Source organism: Schistocerca nitens, chromosome 2 (genome assembly GCF_023898315.1).
Source record: "Schistocerca nitens isolate TAMUIC-IGC-003100 chromosome 2, iqSchNite1.1, whole genome shotgun sequence".
Lineage (NCBI taxonomy): Eukaryota > Metazoa > Arthropoda > Insecta > Orthoptera > Acrididae > Schistocerca > Schistocerca nitens.
The window spans coordinates 965,833,789-965,854,148 of record NC_064615.1 but is presented as its reverse complement, the minus strand read 5'-3'; the positions used below and the strand labels follow the sequence as shown (position 1 = coordinate 965,854,148).

General features: G+C 39.6%; 1 protein-coding gene across 3 annotated transcripts in view; it reads left to right on the top strand.

Moving 5' to 3' along the window:
- Nucleotides 1–20,360, top strand: part of LOC126237289 (UDP-glucosyltransferase 2-like) — a 110,988-nt gene that overhangs the window by 66,167 nt on the left and 24,461 nt on the right. For all 3 annotated transcript variants that reach the window (XM_049947237.1, XM_049947236.1, XM_049947235.1), the window contains exons 5-6: nucleotides 10,547–10,582; nucleotides 11,731–11,953. In XM_049947237.1, coding sequence (XP_049803194.1) covers nucleotides 10,547–10,582; nucleotides 11,731–11,953 — 259 coding nt within the window. The remainder of the gene's footprint in view (nucleotides 1–10,546; nucleotides 10,583–11,730; nucleotides 11,954–20,360) is intronic.

Below are 20,360 nucleotides of genomic sequence, written 5' to 3'. Positions count from 1 at the left end.
TGTTAGAAATATTAAAATGCGAGATCGCAGAAATAACTCATTAACTCTAATAACCATTATTGTACCATATTAAAAAGTATCTGAAATGCCTGAATTTTATACCATGTTGAACAGTATCGGAACAGTCTGAATTATTTACCAAAAACATATAAAGGGTGTAGCGTTCAGTATTTCCACATCTGTATTATTTGTGACAAATATATAAGATTCACCTGAGTTAGTAGAATAGCGTCAAGCTCAAAACTATCTGAATGAACAGAATTTTGCGCCATGTTCAAAAGTAGTTTTAACTATCTGTATTATTTATCGAAAATATGTAAGCACACATACGTTCACACACACACACACACACACACACACACACACACACACACACACACACACGCACACACTCGTGTTACACAGACAACGTCGTTAAGGGAGAGGAAATATAATAAAATATTTCTTTTTATTTAGCTGTCGCAACGTGGTGGGCTTTTTTCAAAAAAATTATAATTTGGTTTTGGTTTTGATTTTTGAATTTAAATCAAACTGCATTTTGCAAAATTGGTTGTTTAATGAGAGTTAATCCCGAGCAAAGTTATCAGTCACAATAATAACTTTAAAACACATTGATATTGAAACACGTTACATTTAAGTTGAAAAATGAAATAAACTTCTTTTTATATTTTTGCCTCTGCTAAACTTTTCTGCTCAAGCATGAGATCTTTGATTATTATTTGCATTTGCCCACACACTCGCCTGAGAATTATTTCTTACCACCTTCTTATAATGCATTGTAGTCCGAGTCGTGGCTCTGGATCTATGCCGTTGAACTGAAAATGAAAATCTTAAAACTATACCTTCTGCTACCGCGTTTGTCGTCTGTAGAAAAAATGCTTATTATAATTTACGCGGGCGAATTCTTCACTTCCGCGTATTTTATAAATTAAGATTGCCACGTAATGACGTCTATGGCTGCAGCGGCAGCAGCAATTGTTGCGCTAAAAACTACTTGAAATACAAGTATTTAAAGGAAGCGGACAAGAGATAAGGCTCACCTCTTACAAATAAAAATGAATATTAACATGAAAATAATATATTATCAAATCAAGATTACAATTGATCTTACATTCAACAGCACTCGCCAATATGTCCGACTTCTCGCACCGAAGACAAGAGAGAGAGTGAACAGATAAAAGAAGACAACTGAACAGTCCTTTTTCACCTACGTAGTCCATTATTGTCAGAGTGCATCCATTTTATTCTTTGCACTCGAAAATCTCTAACAGAATTTTATATAATAATAATAATAACAATAATAATAATAATAATAATAATAATAATACATGAGAAAAATTACCTACAGCCTGAGCGGTCAGTATTCATATTTAATATCGAGATAAAACCTCCCCCCATGAACCATGGACCTTGCCGTTGGTGGGGAGGCTTGCGTGCCTCAACAATACAGATAGCCGTACCGTAGGTGCAACTACAACGGAGGGGTATCTGTTGAGAGGCCAGACAAATGTGTGGTTCCTGAAGAGGGGCAGCAGCCTTTTCAGTAGATGCAGGGGCAACAGTCTGGATGATTGACTGGTCTGGCCTTGTAACACTAACCAAAACGGCCTTGCTGTTGTGGTACTGCGAACGGCTGAAAGCAAGGGGAAACTACAGCCGTAATTTTTCCCGAGGGCATGCAGCTTTACTGTATGGTTAAATGATGGTGGCGTTCTCTTGGGTAAAATATTCCGGAGGTAAAATAGTCCCCAATTCGGATCTCCGGGCGGGGACTACTCAAGAGGATATCGTTATCAGGAGAAAGAAAACTGGCATTCTACGGATCGGAGCGTGGATTGTCAGATCCCTTAATCGGGCAGGTAGGTTAGAAAATTTAAAAAGGGAAATGGATAGGTTAAAGTTAGATATAGTGGGAATTAGTGTAGTTCGGTGGCAGGAGGAACAAGACTTCTGGTCAGGTGAATACAGGGTTATAAATACAAAATCAAATAGGGGTAATGCAGGAGTAGGTTTAATAATGAATAAAAAAATAGGAGTGCGGGTAAGCTACTACAAACAGCATAGTGAACGTATTATAGTGGCCAAGATAGACACGAAGCCCATGCCTACTACTGTAGTACAAGTTTATATGCCAACTAGCTCTGCAGATGACGAAGAAATTGAAGTAATGTATGATGAGATAAAAGAAATTATTCAGGTAGTGAAGGGAGACGAAAACTTAATAGTCTTGGGTGACTGGAATTCGACAGTAGGAAAAGGGAGAGAAGGAAACATAGTAGGTGAATATGGATTGGGGCGAAGAAATGCAAGAGGAATCCGCCTGGTAGAATTTTGCACAGAGCACAAATTAATCATAGCTAACACTTGGTTCAAGAATCATAAAAGACGGTTGTATACATGGAAGAAGCCTGGAGATACTGACAGATTTCAGATAGATTATATAATGGTAAGACAGAGATTTAGGAACCAGGTTTTAAATTGTAAGACATTTCCAGGGGCAGATGTGGACTCTGACCACAATCTATTGGTTATGAACTGTAGATTAAAACTGAAGAAACTGCAAAAAGGTGGGAATTTAAGGAGATGGGAGCTGGATAAACTGACTAAACCAGAGGATTTACAGAGTTTCAGGGACAGCATAAGGGAACAATTGACAGGAATGGAGGAAAGAAATACAGTAGAAGACGAATGGGTAGCTCTGAGGGATGAAGTAGTGAAGGCAGAAGAGGATCAAGTAGGTAAAAAGACGAGGGCTAGTAGAAATCCTTGGGTAACACAAGAAATATTGAATTTAATTCATGAAAGGAGAAATATAAAAATGCAGTAAATGAAGCAAGCAAAAAGGAATACGAACGTCTCAAAAATGAGACCGACAGGAAGTGCAAAATGGCTAAGCAGGCATGGCTAGAGTTCAAATGTAAGGATGTAGAGGCTTATCTCACTAGGGGTAAGATAGATACAGCCTACAGGAAAATTAGAGGGACCTTTGGAGAAAAGAGAGCCACTTGTATGAGTATCAAGAGCTCAGATGGAAACCCAGTTTTAAGCAAAGAGGGGAAAGCAGAAAGGTGGAAGGAGTATATAGAGGGTCTATACAAGGGCCATGTTCTTGAGGACAACATTATTGAAATGGAAGAGGATGTAGATGAAGATGAAATGGGAGATGCGATACTGCGTGAAGAGTTTGACAGAGCACTGAAAGACGTGAGTCGAAACAAGGCCCCGGGAGTAGACAACATTCCATTGGAACTACTGGCGGCCTTGGGAGAGCCAGTCCTGACAAAACTCTACCATCTGGTGAGCAAGATGTACGAGACAGGCGAAATACCCTCAGACTTCAAGAAGAATATAATAATTCCAATCTCAAAGAAATCAGGTATTGACAGATGTGAAAATTACCGAACTATCAGTTTAATAAGTCACAGCTGCAAAATACTAACGCGAATTCTTTACAGACGAATGGAAAAACTAGTAGAAGCCGACCTCGGGGAAGATCAGTTTGGATTCCGTAGAAATATCGGAACACGTGAGGCAATACTGACCTTACGACTTATCTTAGAAGAAAGATTAAGGAAAGGCAAACCTACGTTTCTAGCATTTGTAGACTTAGAGAAAGCTTTTGACAATGTTGACTGGAATACTCTCTTTCAAATTCTAAAGGTGGCAGGGGTAAAATACAAGGAGCGAAAGCCTATTTACTATTTGTACAGAAACCAGATGGCAGTTATAAGAGTCGAGGGGCATGAAAGGGAAGCAGTGGTTGGGAAGGGAGTGAGACAGGGTTGTAGCCTCTCCCCGATGTTATTCAATCTGTATATTGAGAAAGCAGTAAAGGAAACAAAAGAAAAATTTGGAGTAGGTATTAAAATCCAGGGAGAAGAAATAAAAACTTTGAGGTTCGCCGATGACATTGTAATTCTGTCAGAGACAGCAAAGGACTTAGAAGAGCAGTTGAACGGAATTGACAGTGTCTTGAAAGGAGGATATAAGATGAACATCAACAGAAGGAAAACGAGGATAATGGAATGTAGTCTTATTAAGTCGTGTGATGCTGAGGGAATTAGATTAGGAAACGAGACACTTAAAGTAGTAAAGGAGTTTTGTTATTTGGGGGCAAAACAACTGATGATGGTCGAAGTAGAGAGGATATAAAATGTAGACTGGCAATGGCAAGGAAAGCGTTTCTCAAGAAGAGAAATTTGTTAACATCGAGTATCGATTTATGTGTCAGGAAGTCGTTTCTGAAAGTATTTGTATTGAGTGTAGCCATGTATGGAAGTGAAACATGGGCAATAAATAGTTTGGACAAGAAGAGAATAGAAGCTTTCGAAATGTGGTGCTACAGAAGAATGTTGAAGATTAGGTGGGTAGATCACGTAACAAATGAGGAGGTATTGAATAGGATTGGGGAGAAGAGAAGTTGTGGCACAACATGACTAGAAGAAGGGATCGGTTGGTAGGACATATCCTGAGGCATCAAGGGATCAGAAATTTAGCATTGGAGGGCAGCGTGGTGGGTAAAAATCGTAGAGGGAGACCAAGAGATGAATACACTAAGCAGATTCAGAAGGATGTAGGTTGCAGTAGGTACTGGGAGATGAAGGAGCTTGCACAGGATAGATTAGCATGGAGAGCTGCATCAAATCAAACCAGTCTCAGGACTGAAGACCACAACAACAACAACATCGAGATAAAGTCAGTTTTATTTGTTTTTTAAATATCACGTTCGAGATTTTTGCAATATTTCCACTGGGGCACAACACACACACACACACACACACACACACACACACACACACACCACGCACACACACACTTGTATACGCACATTGTGCAATGTTTCACTTCTGTATTAGTTATTAAAAATGTTCATATCAAATAGTGCACAGTCTTTCAGTAAATATCATCTCACATACAGTGTACGCACACACCATAAAAATTATGTAATAAGTGTAATAATATTTACACTGAGTAAAATTCATCTCTCTGTTTTATATTTCACTAAAAACATTGTTTACATCCAATATTATACTTAAAAAAATTCTGTATCGTTATACTTCATTAAAATAGATTGAAATACCATACTGGCTCATCAGTGAATTTCAATCCTTTCCGTAATGCTTACTTTCTACAACAAAAAACATACATTCCGCTAAAAGTAAGATACCAAGCAGGTGGGTGGCAATTCATTTTAGCTTTGAATAAGGCTACGTACCTGACCAATCCCATAACGGTAGAAAACGCAACAAAACGCTAGAATATTATGCTAAGCAGGGAATAAGTGATAGTTGAAGTAAAAAAATAGGCATAAAAATATGTCATTTCTGTCTTTGATCGCTATTTTTTTTTTCGGTGACCGGTTTCAGGCTAGTTGCCCATCTTCAGATCTGTTAGATAAAGTTAAAAATATAATTAATAAAAGAGATATAGTTACTGATAGAACTATCGTAGTTTACAAAAAGAAATTTTGGAACGTATTAAATGTCAACATACCATATACTGCAGTTACAGAGTAACCTGTCAGTACAGTACTATTGGTTCGCTGTCATAACTAAAGTAATTTTTAATCTGTTAAAACCTTAAATCACAGTTTGGAGGAACCTGATCGGCAAAAGTAAAAAGTGCCCTCTATCTGCAAAAATTGTGCATATGTACTCAGATCTTATTTTTTACCTATTGTCGCCACTGCAGTTTACACTAGTTGAAAATGAGATTCAAGCAAGGATTCAGGTACACAGGGACGAAATCATAAAGAGACATAATAAGAAAATTACTAATCTGTGTAGAGCAATAGGAAATGCTGGGAGGGAAACAGATAAAGTACAGTATGTACATAAATTTTATGACAGAATCATTAACCTAACAGATATTGTTTTTTATAATGAAGAACAGAAGCTTTTGGATCAGGGGCTTAAGCATAATCCGCAAACGAACTTGCAAGATAGAGACATCAAGAGAATGATCGCAGAAGTGAAGGAGGCAGCATGTAGGGACGCTAAGTTAACTAAATTCCAGGAGACATGTATCGCCATCGAAACCAAAGAGGCAATTGAATGCCACAAAACATTACGTAACGGTAATTAAAGTGAGCTGAGGTTAGTGAAAGAAATTAACTTAAAACTGGATTCTAACAACGCAGTCGCGATTAAGCCAGATTAGGGCAGTACCTCAGTTGTGATTTACGAAAAAGATTATGTAGATAAGACAATGAAGTTTTTTCAAGAAAATGGAATTAAAGAAATCAAAAAAATCTAACAAAGAAGTTTCAGATACCGCCAGTACTGAAGGACAATAGCGGTTGAAATTCGACTGTTGTGTAGTTGCCAATAATCATACGACTTTCCAAATCCTCATACGTCAGGCACTGAACGCCCTTCCCAGTGGAATCGATATAGCCACAAAGAGGGTAGAAAGTCAAAATTGTTGTTTTCACAAAACACAATCGATTCAGTTCGACATTTGAATCACACTATCCATGTCCCCACTAGAAAATATGTCTTTTGTGCCACGAAATTTGTTTGGTGCCATAAATAAACTGATATTTTAGCATTTCTCTACAATGTTACCGCGTATAATTAGAGACTTAAAAGAACTTATACCATCCTGTGCAAAAATCGCCCATTCAACTCCCCTTTTCTCAGCAGCTAAACTGCACTATAAATTCATCAGTATCCTATTTGTATCATAAAATGTTTATCACTAGAATTATTCTCTTAAACGTAATACGAATTTATCCTGAATTTACATACATAAACTTTATTTAAGAGGCTCCCAAAATAACATACATTTTAGAATTAGCCCACTTAATATACCCCCGAAAATTAGCTTGTACTTTACATGTAGCTACATGTTGTACTTCCAGAAGCAAAATTGTAATGAGGTCTAATGACCTCCAAGCACCTAAATTTCTGCCAAAAATAATTAAAAAATACTAAACACCACATGAAAAACCCATCCAAGATACTACAAATAGTATGTTTGCAGACCCCTTGACATTTCCCTCAAATTTTATGTGCAGTGCAATTCATATTCCTCTCTTCGGTAAATAACGAGTTTAAATACGTACAGCCGACCTTCAAGATTTGTGTGGCCAATATGGAGACCCTTCACGCACTAAGTTGTGCCACAGTATATTTCACAACATCTTAAATTCACCAAATCTACCCTTTACACAAAACAAAGATAGACTCAAAATTCATAAGAGCCACACATGAAAAAACCTATATTTGTACACTTTTTTTTCATACCACATTCTTCATTCACAAGATGCAAGTCTGCCACTGTTCCCTCTTATGACATTTACGTCGCCTGTGTATCTTTTGAATCTCACGTTTTTCCACTTCTTCACCTACTCGAATTCGTGCACTCTTTCCTCTTCCACCAACGGAATTGACATCAACAATTGTATTTAAAGGATGCGCGTTTTTAATTTCAACCCTCTAAACATTGCTCTCATTCTTTTTCCTCCATATTTATTCTATACATTACAACATCAAACCGACTCTTAATTTCAGTATCACCATCAAATAATTCATTAATTCCATTGTTTACCCCTTCAAGACCTCTGCTTTATACTTCTCCCACGCCCAGAAATAAGGTGTTAATGACTTCAGTGATTATCCTTACCATCTCCAATCATTAACTGAGTAGACACTTTCTTTATTGCTATACCTTTCAGTACTAACATCACCTCCTAAAATTTTTTTCTTTATTATCCACTTCAATATTCTCCCAATCTACCTCTAAATCATCTGTAGGATTTCAATCATCCTCAGAACCAGTTGTTTCATCAAATATAGTGTTCCCTTCCTGTGAAGTAACGATATCAGTATCACAATTAATCACACTAAATATTTCATCTCCTTTATGCAAAACTTCACTTATTTCCGCCGAATCCCTATAGACTTTATTAAAATTAGCTCAATTAACATCCGCCGTTAACTCATAAGATTCATTCCTTAAAACATCCAATAGACCCATCGATAAATTATACAAATCATCACCGATAATTCCGTCAACCTCCGCCGATGCACAATATCAACTGCCACTACTGTATCACTCCACATTGGAATTCACTGTACACACGAATTCCGCCAAACTCGGATCTACCTCTGTCTCCGTAATATTTACTCTCCTCTCAGACGCATCCGCCTTTTATGCTTTAACATACAGTTAAAACATTTTCACGGTCATTCTTCCACACCTAATCATAATTCATGCTTTCATCAAAAGCCATCGGTTCTCTTCCGTCAATGGAAATAAATGCACAACTCCTTCTTCCAGATATCTAAATCACCAACATCAACCTTCGCAACATCATCTAAATCAGAATCTTTACCTCCCTTTAACAATAAATCACCCACTTCCGTTGATACATAATGATTCTCTATCACAAGCTGATGTGACTATCGCTACGCGACCTTCACAAATACCTTCGCATACTTCCGTCTATACACCACAAACCTCACCTCCGGCTGATGAAACTACAGCTTCCCCGCCTTCACAGAGAGCTTCACCTACTTCCTCCGATACAGAATCATCTACAGTACTTTTGCCCACATTACTACAACTGTTGCTTTTGACTAGTGCCTCATCAGAGATCGTCATACATTCCACCTCCACCAAATTGAGATATACTTCTGCCTCTCTTCTGATCAAAGAATTTTTCTTTATACATACATTCATTCCATCATTCACTTCTCTTTCGCAAAATAAATCCTCCAACCCCATATTACCATTATGGAATCTCTCAGCACATTTTACCCCGTGTATTGCACCCTCTTTACGTTGCGCTGCTTAAAATTTTTCCCAAATTTATTCTTCCTTGTTATAAGCTCCATCTTTGAGATTTGTGGCTTCTTTTCCAATTTTAGACACTCACACAGTTTTTAAAATAATTTGTCCTTTTCGGCACCAGTTTCTTTCGCCACATCTTGACCTGAGATGTGGCGCTTTCTATTTATCCGACCTCGTGTTCTGGCACTGCATTTCGTGAGGCTCCTGCCTCTTTCTTCTCTTCGTCTCAAAATCTTCGTTTCCGGTTTTGATTTCCCCTTTCAATATTATTGCCACCATTACGGTAATAATTATTTTCGTGACTATTATAATCCCCATGCTGGTACCCATTTCCCTGTCTGCTATTCCCATTATGTGCCTTGATTTTCGGGGTCTGCTAGTTTCTCAATAAAATCAGAAAATTTGTCAATTGAATACGTCCGTCTCTGGATAAGATCCCATAATAAAAATTCCGTTTAGCATCTTTTGAGCGTCGTGATCTTCGTAATGACGATTTATATACGTCAACTTCGCCAGTTCACTCACATAAAAATCGCGCATCGGCGCACTTCCGGGTTTGAAACTTGGTCCATTTGCCTGGGCGGTTGACTGCACGAAGGTATCACGCATTCCTCTCAAACCGTTTGCCTGATGCCCTGGAAGATGTTCCATTTCATTTTCGGCAGAGGTTATGCTTCCAACATGATGATGCACCTCAACATTCTGGAATTAATGTTGAAGGTATTTACACAGAATATTTAAAGGGAAATGGCCCGGATAGAGAGGTCCAGTTGTACGACCTCCGCGTTCTTCTGACTTAAATCACCTAGATTTTTTCCTGTGAGGACACTTGAAGGAGCTAGTGTACTCTCCTACGCCGACACATGCAGAAGAACTGATAGGGCGTGTCCATGCTGCTCTTGCATCTGTGGAGCCAGCCATGTTGCGAAGAGGAGCTGTATGGTGCAGTGTTTGGACGTGCAATTGGAATCTCTATTCTTTTGTAAAAGTCATGCGATCATTAATACGGAAATCATTATTGTCACTGGTTGTTAATGCGTTAATCTGAGCAGGCGTACTCCATGTAGTACTAATGACTAGTAGATCTGAGTTATTTAACTGTGCAATCATCTTTAGCATCTAGAAATTGATATTGCTTTTTTTCTGTTACTCTGTCATATGACAGGTCATTTGTTTCAGTTCTCTATTTCTGATCTGTCTGACCATGTTTATGTTAAGTTCCCCATTACAATAGACTGCACTTCGTAAATGTCGGATAGGTATGGCTTAAACAGTATGTGTAACAGTGTTATATGGTGGAATGAAATTGGCAAATAAAAACAAATACGCCTCGACCTAGAATCGAAAACTCGACATCCTGCATGCTAACCCAGAAACAGTACCCACTGCATCAACTGCACAGCAATACGCCTGTATTCTGAGAGAGGTAGTTACAATACATGTTGTTACAGGGTTGCCAGACTGCCAATCTTTAACGTCCATTTACTGCCGGAATTATGGGCACGGCGAAATTTTGTGACAGTCGTTTTTGTATTGCTAGTATGTGAGGAATAACGCTGCAAAGTCCGAGTGCGCGAATTTTTCTTCATCCTGTATATTGATGTGTAATGTTGTGGCAATGGTTCCGTATGTAGCGGCAATAACATGAATCCTTGGTTATACTTCGGAACTCCTGTACTCGTCCTTTCTACGCTGGTGTAGTTTGCTTGTACCCGACAACACACACAACACTTCTACCTTTATGTTGCAGACTATGGCGAATCGAGTCTGGGAGCATAAAGAGACGGTAAGTACGGGCATGATGTCATAGGACCCGCTGGCGAGCTTAAAGGGAGTATACAGAGCTCACTACAAAGATAAAAATTACAAGTCTATAACAACATTAACGCAATTTACCTCAGGTGACTGCTGTGGACAAGTTTGACTATGAATACAAATGACTATGTCAATACAGTCTTTCAATCATAAAATGTATCACAAACATGACTGATATAATATGGCTGATAATTGTACATTATAAAATTCCAATTCCTTGGGTGAGGAATTCATTTACAGAGCAGAAACTCTGGTCCGTTGGAATTGACTTGCGCCGTTTTCAAACTGGCTTTCTATCTTTACCAACCTGATGTTATGAATATGAATGTATAATTGTGTTCCACTGTGAAGGACACTATTCTGATTAAGACAGATGTTCTGGCACTGGAGGCAAGAATAGTCTTGCAATTTCTTGTTCTATGTGTGTGCACAGAACTGTTTTGCTGATATGCATAGGAGGTTTTTAAGAATTCTGTTAGAATAACTGTTCTTTCTTTGGAAAGTTTAATATCTTTAGTGAAGGGGAAAGAGGATGAGATGAATCTTGCACCTTTATGTTGCTTGTGATTCTGATAGCTCCATTTTAAGTTTTGGTGGTTATACAATAGGTTGCATTCCCCCAGTCTACAAGGGATGAATGTATGTAAAATGAATTAATACTGTTGTCTTCAAGAGTATTAATTTTACACAAACTTTATCATGTGGTGATTTATCTTTAATGTTTATTTTTGTCAACTTTTATTGTTTCAAAATTGCATAACATTTGTGTTTGTAAGATTAAGGCTCAAACTGTTTTCTGTGAATCATATTTAGGCCTGTTCAATAGTTGCCTAATCTGTGTTTGTCATTATTGAGTTGTCCGCCCTTGGTAGCTGAGTGGTCAGCGCGACGGAATGTCTTGCCTAATGGCCCGGGTTCGATTCCCGGCTGGGTCGGAGATTTTCTCCGCTCAGGGACTGGGTGTTGTGTTGCCCTTATCATCATCATTTCATCCCCATCGACATGCAAGTCGCCGAAGTGGCGTCATCTCGAAAGACTTGCACCAGGCGAACGGTCTACCTGACGGGAGGCCCTAGCCACACGGGATTTTACTTCTGATCTCTAGTGTGTTGCCGTCAGGACATCAAGCAGTTTCTGGATGGAGCAGAACACGGCGTCATCTACTTCAGCCTAGGAACCAATGTCCGCAGCAATGCGATGTCAGACTGGAAGCGACAGGCATTCATTGAAGCGTTCCGGGAGCTGCCCCAGAGGGTCCTCTGGAAGTGGGAGAACGACTCCCTTCCCGGCCGGCCTGAGAACGTCATGGTCAGCAAGTGGCTGCCACAGCAGGGCGTACTAGGCACGTAACTATATCTGCATATCGTATTTATCTTAGCCTAATGGTAATCGGTGACACTCTAAATAATAATCTCGCGGATGCAACAGTCTTTTCTGCACAGCTGATTAAGTTTCTTCATTTATATTGTAGCCTCTTTCCAACAGCTCCACTCATCATTACCACTGAATGTTGAACATACCTAGTTTTAATGCCAAACTTTAGCTTTTGCGTATCACTTCTCATCAGTATATTTATCGATACTGTCATGAGAAATTACAATTGTCACATTACCTTTATTGACTTATGTACCAGCAGATTCGCAGTTCTATCGTAGAGTGTTCTCATAGCGATAATAGCAGTGTTGACTACTGCTACTCTTCAAAGTCACTGATCGCTTAAACAGTTTGGCAGATCGAAATGTAGATCCATACATTCACACACTACGTTGTTAGTCAATGGCTGTATTGCTCATTACCCCATTAATGCTGGCTATACACATCACAGTCACAAATACTCTAAATTATTCGCACAGTGACGTCATGATACTTTACACTTATCACAAGAACTATTGTCGCGCGGTGGTGAACCAGTTGCAATTGCAATCACTTGAAACATAATTCCACACAACTAAAGTAGAATGAGACACACTCTTGATCTACACAAGTCTTTTCCCATACACATTTTTCCTCAGACTGACGCCATCCCTCTGCGTCAGGCCTTTCTCGAGATTCTCCTCTCAAAAACTAGCCAATGAGAGGTCAGAAAAGGACTTTCCAATAGGAGACAAGTAAACGTATTTGTCACTCGAAACTTTCTGGCAGATTAAAACTGTGTGCCGGACCGAGACTCGAACTCGGGACCTTTGCCTTTTGCGGGCAAGTGCTCTACCATCTGAGGAACCCAAGCAAGACTCACGGCCCGTCCTCGCAGCTTTACTTCCGCCAGCACACAGTTTTAATCTGCCAGGAAGTTTCATATCATCGCACACTCCGCTGCAGAGTGAAAATCTCATTCTGGAAACATCACCCAGGCTGTGGCTAAGCCATGTCTCCTCAATATCCTTTCTTTCAGGAGTGCTAGTCTAGCAAGGTTCGCAGGAGAGCTTCTGTAAAGTTTGGAAGGTAGGAGACGAGGTACTGGTGGAAGTAAAGATGTGAGGAAGGGGCCTGAGTCGTGCTTGGGTAGCTCAGTTGGTAGAGCACTTGCCCGCGTAAGGCAAAGGTCCAGAGTTCGAGTCTCGGTGCGGCACACAGTTTTAATCTGCCAGGAAGTTTCATATGAGCGCACACTCCGCTGCAGAGTGGAAATCTCATTCTGCATTTGTCACTCGTTTCACATGATCAACCGTGAATCCGAAGCGGAGTAACTAGAGACCGTATTATATGCATCATAAAAATTTGATAATATACACGCAAATATGTATGAAAAATGCTTAAAATGCATAAAAATGTCGAAATATGCAATATCAAATAATAAAAAACACGATAGTTACTGCGTGCATTATATCTCAAAGTGGGACCTGTGAATATCAGTTCAGACGGTCACTAGAAAAATCGGTACATTTAGAATGCTGATATCACTTTCCAAATACTTTCTGGTAGAGATTAGGAAGAGGGAATTTCTGGGATTATTTTCTAAAAATTTACAAAAATTTCAAGAATTGTTCCTTATTTGCTATTGTTGTCGGTATCAAGCGCATGCGATGCGAGTGAGTTGCAGGGAGACAATCGATATGTACAGGACCAACTTCGAGATGTATCGCACCACACACTGGCTGGCTCAAAAACTTTTAGTTAAAAAAAAACAAACATATAATCATGAATTTTTTAACAACATTAACTTTTAATTAATACTATTGGACCAAAGCATCATTTTATTTTACATTTTTCTACTATAGTAAACATAAACGCCCAAGTGCAGTTTCAAATGTTCGGTATGAAGATTGCCTTCGATCACTCAAAACATTTTTATAAGAAGAAAAGAACCGTTCTACGTCAACTGAGGTAACTGGACAGTATTTGAATTTGGGTGCTATATTGGCACTTACTGTTTCTGGTAAAAATTAATCTGTCCCATTAATAAAACTATCAATTTGGTACAAGGGTTGAAAGCCTGGGTTATTGTTTAAAATGTTTTCAAACTTTTCTTTAAGTTTTCTTGGGACTGACTCCGGCAATGAGGAGTTCACTAGAATAATTTTATTCATTAACTGACTAGATCCATTCAACCACAAACCTTGAGTTTCAAGCTTTTTAATATTTGCAGGTATATAGGAAAAATCAGTGCTAATCACAGCAATGTCTTTTTTAATACCGAAATAGTTAAAAGCTTCCTTGCACTGGCAAACTTCCAAAGCCTCTGCACTATCGAACTCGTTTACTACCCCTCTAATGGCCTCGAAATGTTCACTGTAAAACAACACAGCTTCGACCCACGCACCCCAACGAGTTACCACTGATACGGAAGGTAAAGACACAGTTGGCAGTCTTTCTTTGTGGGTCTTGATGTGAGCAGGAGCCATTATAAACACTTTCTTTGCGGATGAAATCAGTTTACTTACATTCAGAAACGTGGAACGTACTTCTTCAGCAAGGTGATGCACTCCATGAGCAAAGCACGTCACATGAATAAAATTGGGATAAAATACTCGGAGGGCTTTTCCTGCTTTGATCATATAGGGAGCAGTATCTGAAATAACACCAACACCCTTTCATCTGCAAAAGATTTTGGAAATATTTTTCTAATACCCTCATTAACAAATCTGGCGATCGTAGGATGATTTACTTTTTTCAAGTTCTTTGCAGGTCGCTAAATAGGAGGAAGAAGGCTCTTCTTTTAAAGCATCAACAATTAAATTTGCAATGTAACGGCCACAAGTGTCTGTAGTTTCGTTAACTGAGATCGAGATAATTCTGTCTCTGAGTTCATTGCGTATTTCTTCCACAATATTAACGCGAATTGTCGGTACGTAATTTTTACGCAATGTTGATTCATCTCGTACGTTTTGATTTAAGCAATATTTGCGTAGGAAGCCTTTGAGGACAGGGTTTGTAAATTTCTGAGGAGGAATACTGCTTGCAATGAATGCTTCTCATAGATCCATGTTAAACAGACTTTTTTGGTGACCTTTGGAAAAAGCCCTGCTACTGCAAGTTGCTGTTGTCAGAAGATGCTTTCGTGGTCCTTTCTTCTGCAATCCTGCCATATGAAGACTTGCCTTTTTTTTTGCGCACAACACGTTACACACTACACTTCGTAAACACGTTCAGCTATATACAAGTAAATGGAAAGCTAAACTGAAACAATGGACGTGCTACTATAAGCTTACGTTGTTTAATTTAATTGTAGCCGACGCGTACGGTATGACAGCGGAGGGGATTAACTGGGGGCGCGGGTGCAGGAGCAATGACTCTGTCTGTCTGTTCCTGTTCCTCTTCCGTAATTATTTCGCTAGAGAGTGGCCTCTCGGCTAGCGATTACACGCAGTTGTAGGTCGCGGTTAATCTGTGAGACATCAAAACAAGATCGAGCTACAGACCACCCGTCTAAATTTATTAAATATTGCAAATATAGAGTGAAAATATGCATCGCCACTAGTTTTAAGTTAAAATATGCAATAGTCGGTGAAAAGGTGCCAAATATGCAAATGCAATGCATATGCAAAATACAAATGCATATAATCCGGTACCTAGCGATAACTACGCAACTTGTATTGTTTATCACACATTACATAGCATTTCTGTTTCCATACACTGCATTATATGTCTCAAACAAAAATTTTCCGATATATCAACATCGCGTTTGAAATTTGGCAGCGTGGGGCCGATTACCCCAAAAGACATTACATGTTGTCACTAATTCCACATGTTTTTGTATTGGTTGACCTTGGGAACATTTCGAACCGGCATAACATTAGAGGCATTGACCAATCGTGCTGTTATCGATGTTTCGAGATTGGCCTCAAAAGAGTAAAACCTGAGCTCAGTTAGATGTGGTATTAACCGAAAAGTATAAATGCATTTGCATTAACTAGAACAAAACTTCATACTTAAGTCAGAGGCAGCTAATTACCATACATTCTCAGTTACCTCGTAAATGGAACGGTTGGGGACTGACGCGTTGTTGGCTGAGGTATTTGAATAAAATGACAGAACTTGTGAAAATCAAATTAGCATACGAGTATAGTTTATTTCTCATAGAGCAATGGAACAGCGGTATTTGTTGATGGTGGTGCATATTCCTCCTATTGCATCTGATACGCATATAAAAAAGAATGCAGCGAGTTCAAAATGAAATTGGCTCCTGAAGTTTTTACCAATCACGAGCCGCACTAATTAAAAAAAAATGGTTCAAATGGCTTTGAGCACTATGGGACTCAACTGCTGTGGTCATAAGTTCCCTAGAACTTAGAACTACTTAAACCTAACTAACCTAAGGACAGCACACAACACCCAGCCATCACGAGGCAGAGAAAATACCTGACCCCGCCGGGAATCGAACCCGGGAACCCGGGCGTGGGAAGCGAGAACGCTACCGCACGACCACGAGATGCGGGCCACTAATTTAACATCACCATCAGTTCTGTGGATCCCGTATCTTACAGAAGCGAGAACAGCAGATTCATAGTTCTGAGATGATGGCTAGATCATATGTACGAGGGAATATCGGAAAGTAAGGCACAATAATTTTACTATCAAAAAGTTTGATGTTGTTGTTGTTGTGGTCTTCAGTCCTGAGACTGGTTTGATGCAGCTCTCCATGCTACTCTATCCTGTGCTAGCTTCTTCATCTCCCAGTACCTACTGCAACCTACATCATTCTGAATCTGCTTAGTGTATTGATCTCTTGGTCTCCCTCTACGATTTTTACCCTCCACGCTGCCCTCCAATGATAAATTTGTGATCCCTTGATGTCTCAAAACATGTCCTACCAACCGATCCCTTCTTCTAGTCAAGTTGTGCCACAAACTTCTCTTCTCCCCAATCCTATTCAATACCTCCTCATTAGTTACGTGATCTACCCACCTTATCTTCAGCATTCTTCTGTAGCACTACATTTCGAAAGCTTCTATTCTCTTCTTGTCCAAACTATTTATCGTCCATGTTTCACTTCCATACATGGCTACACTCCATACAAATACTTTCAGAAACGACTTCCTGACACTTAAATCTATACTCGATGTTAACAAATTTCTCTTCTTCAGAAACGATTTCCTTGCCATTGCCAGTCTACATGTTATATCCTCTCTACTTCGACCATCATTGGTTATTTTACTCCCTAAATAGCAAAACTCCTTTACTACTTTAAGTGTCTCATTTCCTACTCTAATTCCCTCAGCATCCCCCGATTTAATTTGACTACATTCCATTATCCTCGTTTTGCTTTTGTTGATGTTCATCTTATATCCTCCTTTCAAGACACTGTCCATTCCGTTCAACTGCTCTTCCAAGTCCTTTGCTGTCTCTGACAGAATTACAATGTCATCGGCGAACCTCAAAGTTTTTACTTCTTCTCCATGGATTTTAATACCTACTCCGAATTTTTCTTTTGTTTCCTTTACTGCTTGCTCAATATACAGATTGAATAACATCGGGGAGAGGCTACAACCCTGTCTCACTCCTTTCCCAACCACTGCTTCCCTTTCATGCCCCTCGACTCTTATAACTGCCATCTGCTTCCTGTACAAATCGTAAATAGCCTTTCGCTCCTTGTATTTTACCCCTGCCACCTTCAGAATTTGAAAGAGAGTATTCCAGTTAACGTTGTCAAAAGCTTTCTCTAAGTCTACAAATGCTAGAAACGTAGGTTTGCCTTTTCTTAATCTTTCTTCTAAGATAAGTCGTAAGGTTAGTATTGCCTCACGTGTTCCAACATTTCTACGGAATCCAAACTGATCTTCCCCGAGGTCCGCTTCTATCAGTTTTTCCATTCGTCTGTAAAGAATTCGCGTTAGTATTTTGCAGCTGTGACTTATTAAACTGATAGTTCGGTAATTTTCACATCTGTCAACACCTGCTTTCTTTGGGATTGGAATTATTATATTCTTCTTGAAGTCTGTGGGTATTTCGCCTGTCTCATACATCTTGCTCACCAGATGGTAGAGTTTTGTCATGACTGGCTCTCCCAAGGCCATCAGTAGTTCTAATGGAATGTTGTCTACTCCCGGGGCCTTGTTTCGACTTAGGTGTTTCCGTGCTCTGTCAAACTCTTCACGCAGTATCTTATCTCCCATTTCATCTTCATCTACATCCTCTTCCATTTCCATAATATTGTCAAGTACATCGCCCTTGTATAAACCCTCTATATACTCCTTCCACCTTTCTGCCTTCCCTTCTTTGCTTAGAACTGGGTTGCCATCTGAGCACTTGATATTCACACATGTGGTTCTCTTCTCTGCAAAGGTCTTTTTTAATTTTCCTGTAGGCAGTATCTATCTTACCCCTAGTGAGATAAGCCTCTACATCCTTACATTTGTCCTCTAGCCATCCCTGCTTAGCCATTTTGCACTTCCTGTCGATATCATTTTTGAGACGTTTGTATTCCTTTTTGCCTGCTTCATTTACTGCATTTTTATATTTCCTCCTTTCATCAATTAAATTCAATATTTCTTCTGTTACCCAAGGATTTCTATTAGCCCTCGTCTTTTTACCTACTTGATCCTCTGCTGCCTTCACTACTTCATCCCTCAGAGCCACCCATTCTTCTTCTACTGTATTTCTTTCCCCCATTCCTGTCAATTGTTCCATTATGCTGTCCCTGAAACTCTCTACAACCTCTGGTTCTTTCAGTCTATCCAGGTCCCATCTCCTTAAATTCCCAGCTTTTTGCAGTTTCTTCAGTTTCAATCTGCAGTTCATAACCAATAGATTGTGGTCAGAATCCACATCTGCCCCTGGAAATGTCTTACAATTTAAAACCTGGTTCCTAAATCTCTGTCTTACCATTATATAATCTATCTGATACCTTTTAGTATCTCCAGGATTCTTCCAGGTATACAACCTTCTTTTATGATTCTTGAACCAAGTGTTATAAGTTATGCTCTGTGCAAAATTCTACAAGGCGGCTTCCTCTTTCATTTCTTCCCCCCAATCCATATTCGCCTACTATGTTTCCTTCTCTCCCATTTCCTACTGACGAATTCCAGTCACCCATGACTATTAAATTTTCGTCTCCCTTCACTACCTGAATAATTTCTTTTATTTCATCATACATTTCATCAATTTCTTCATCATCTGCAGAGCTAGTTGGCATATAAACTTGTACTACTGTAGTAGGCATGGGCTTTGTGTCTATCTTGGCCAGAATAATGCGTTCACTATGCTGTTTGTAGTAGCTAACCCGCACTCCTATTTTTTTATTCGTTATTAAACCTACTCCTGCATTACCCCTATTTGATTTTGTATTTATAACCCTGTAATCACCTGACCAAAAGTCTTGTTCCTCCTGCCACCGAACTTCACTAATTCCCACTATATCTAACTTTAACCTATCCATTTCCCTTTTTAAATTTTCTAACCTACCTGCCCGATTAAGGGATCTGACATACCACGCTCCGATCCGTAGAATGCCAGTTTTCTTTCTCCTGATAACAACGTCCTCTTGAGTAGTCCCCGCCAGGAGATCCGAATGGGGGACTATTTTACCTCCGAAATATTTTACCCAAGAGGACGCCATCATCATTTAATCATACAGTAAAGCTGCATGTCCTCGGGAAAAATTACGGCTGTAGTTTCCTCTTGCTTTCAGCCGTTCGCAATACCAGCACAGCAAGGCCGTTTTGGTTAATGTTACAAGGCCAGCCAGATCAGTCAATCACCCAGACTGTTGCTCCTGCAACTACTGAAAAGGCTGCTGCCCCTCTTCAGGAACCACATGTTTGTCTGGCCTCTCAACAGATACCCCTCCGTTGTGGTTGCACCTACGGTACGGCCATCTGTATCGCTGAGGCACGCAAGCCTCCCCACCAACGTCAAGGTCCATGGTTCATGGGGGAAGTTTAATAGGTAACAAAAAAATCACAAATGAACTTACTTCTCTTACCTACTTTCCTACATAGTCACCTACTTTGTCAACACATTGGTCCCGTCGTTGCACGAGTTTCAGAATGCCTCTTCGTAGAAGTCCGTTCGATTGAGATATAGCCATCTGCGGACTGTTGATTTCAATTCGCATTCGTCGCAAAGCGTTGGTCGACCAGGAATTTCTTCATGGGACCAAACACATGAAAGCCCAACGGTGCAAGATCCGTACAGTCTGGTGGATGCTGGAGCACTTCGAACCCAAATTTGGCGATTTTCTCACGAGAAAGAACAGAAAAATGTGGGCGAGCACTAAATTTACATGCCGTGAACTATAGTGTACACTACACCATAGGAAACGATAAGGTTCGCAGCTGCACACACCGGTCGTTCAAAACTACTCCGTGGTT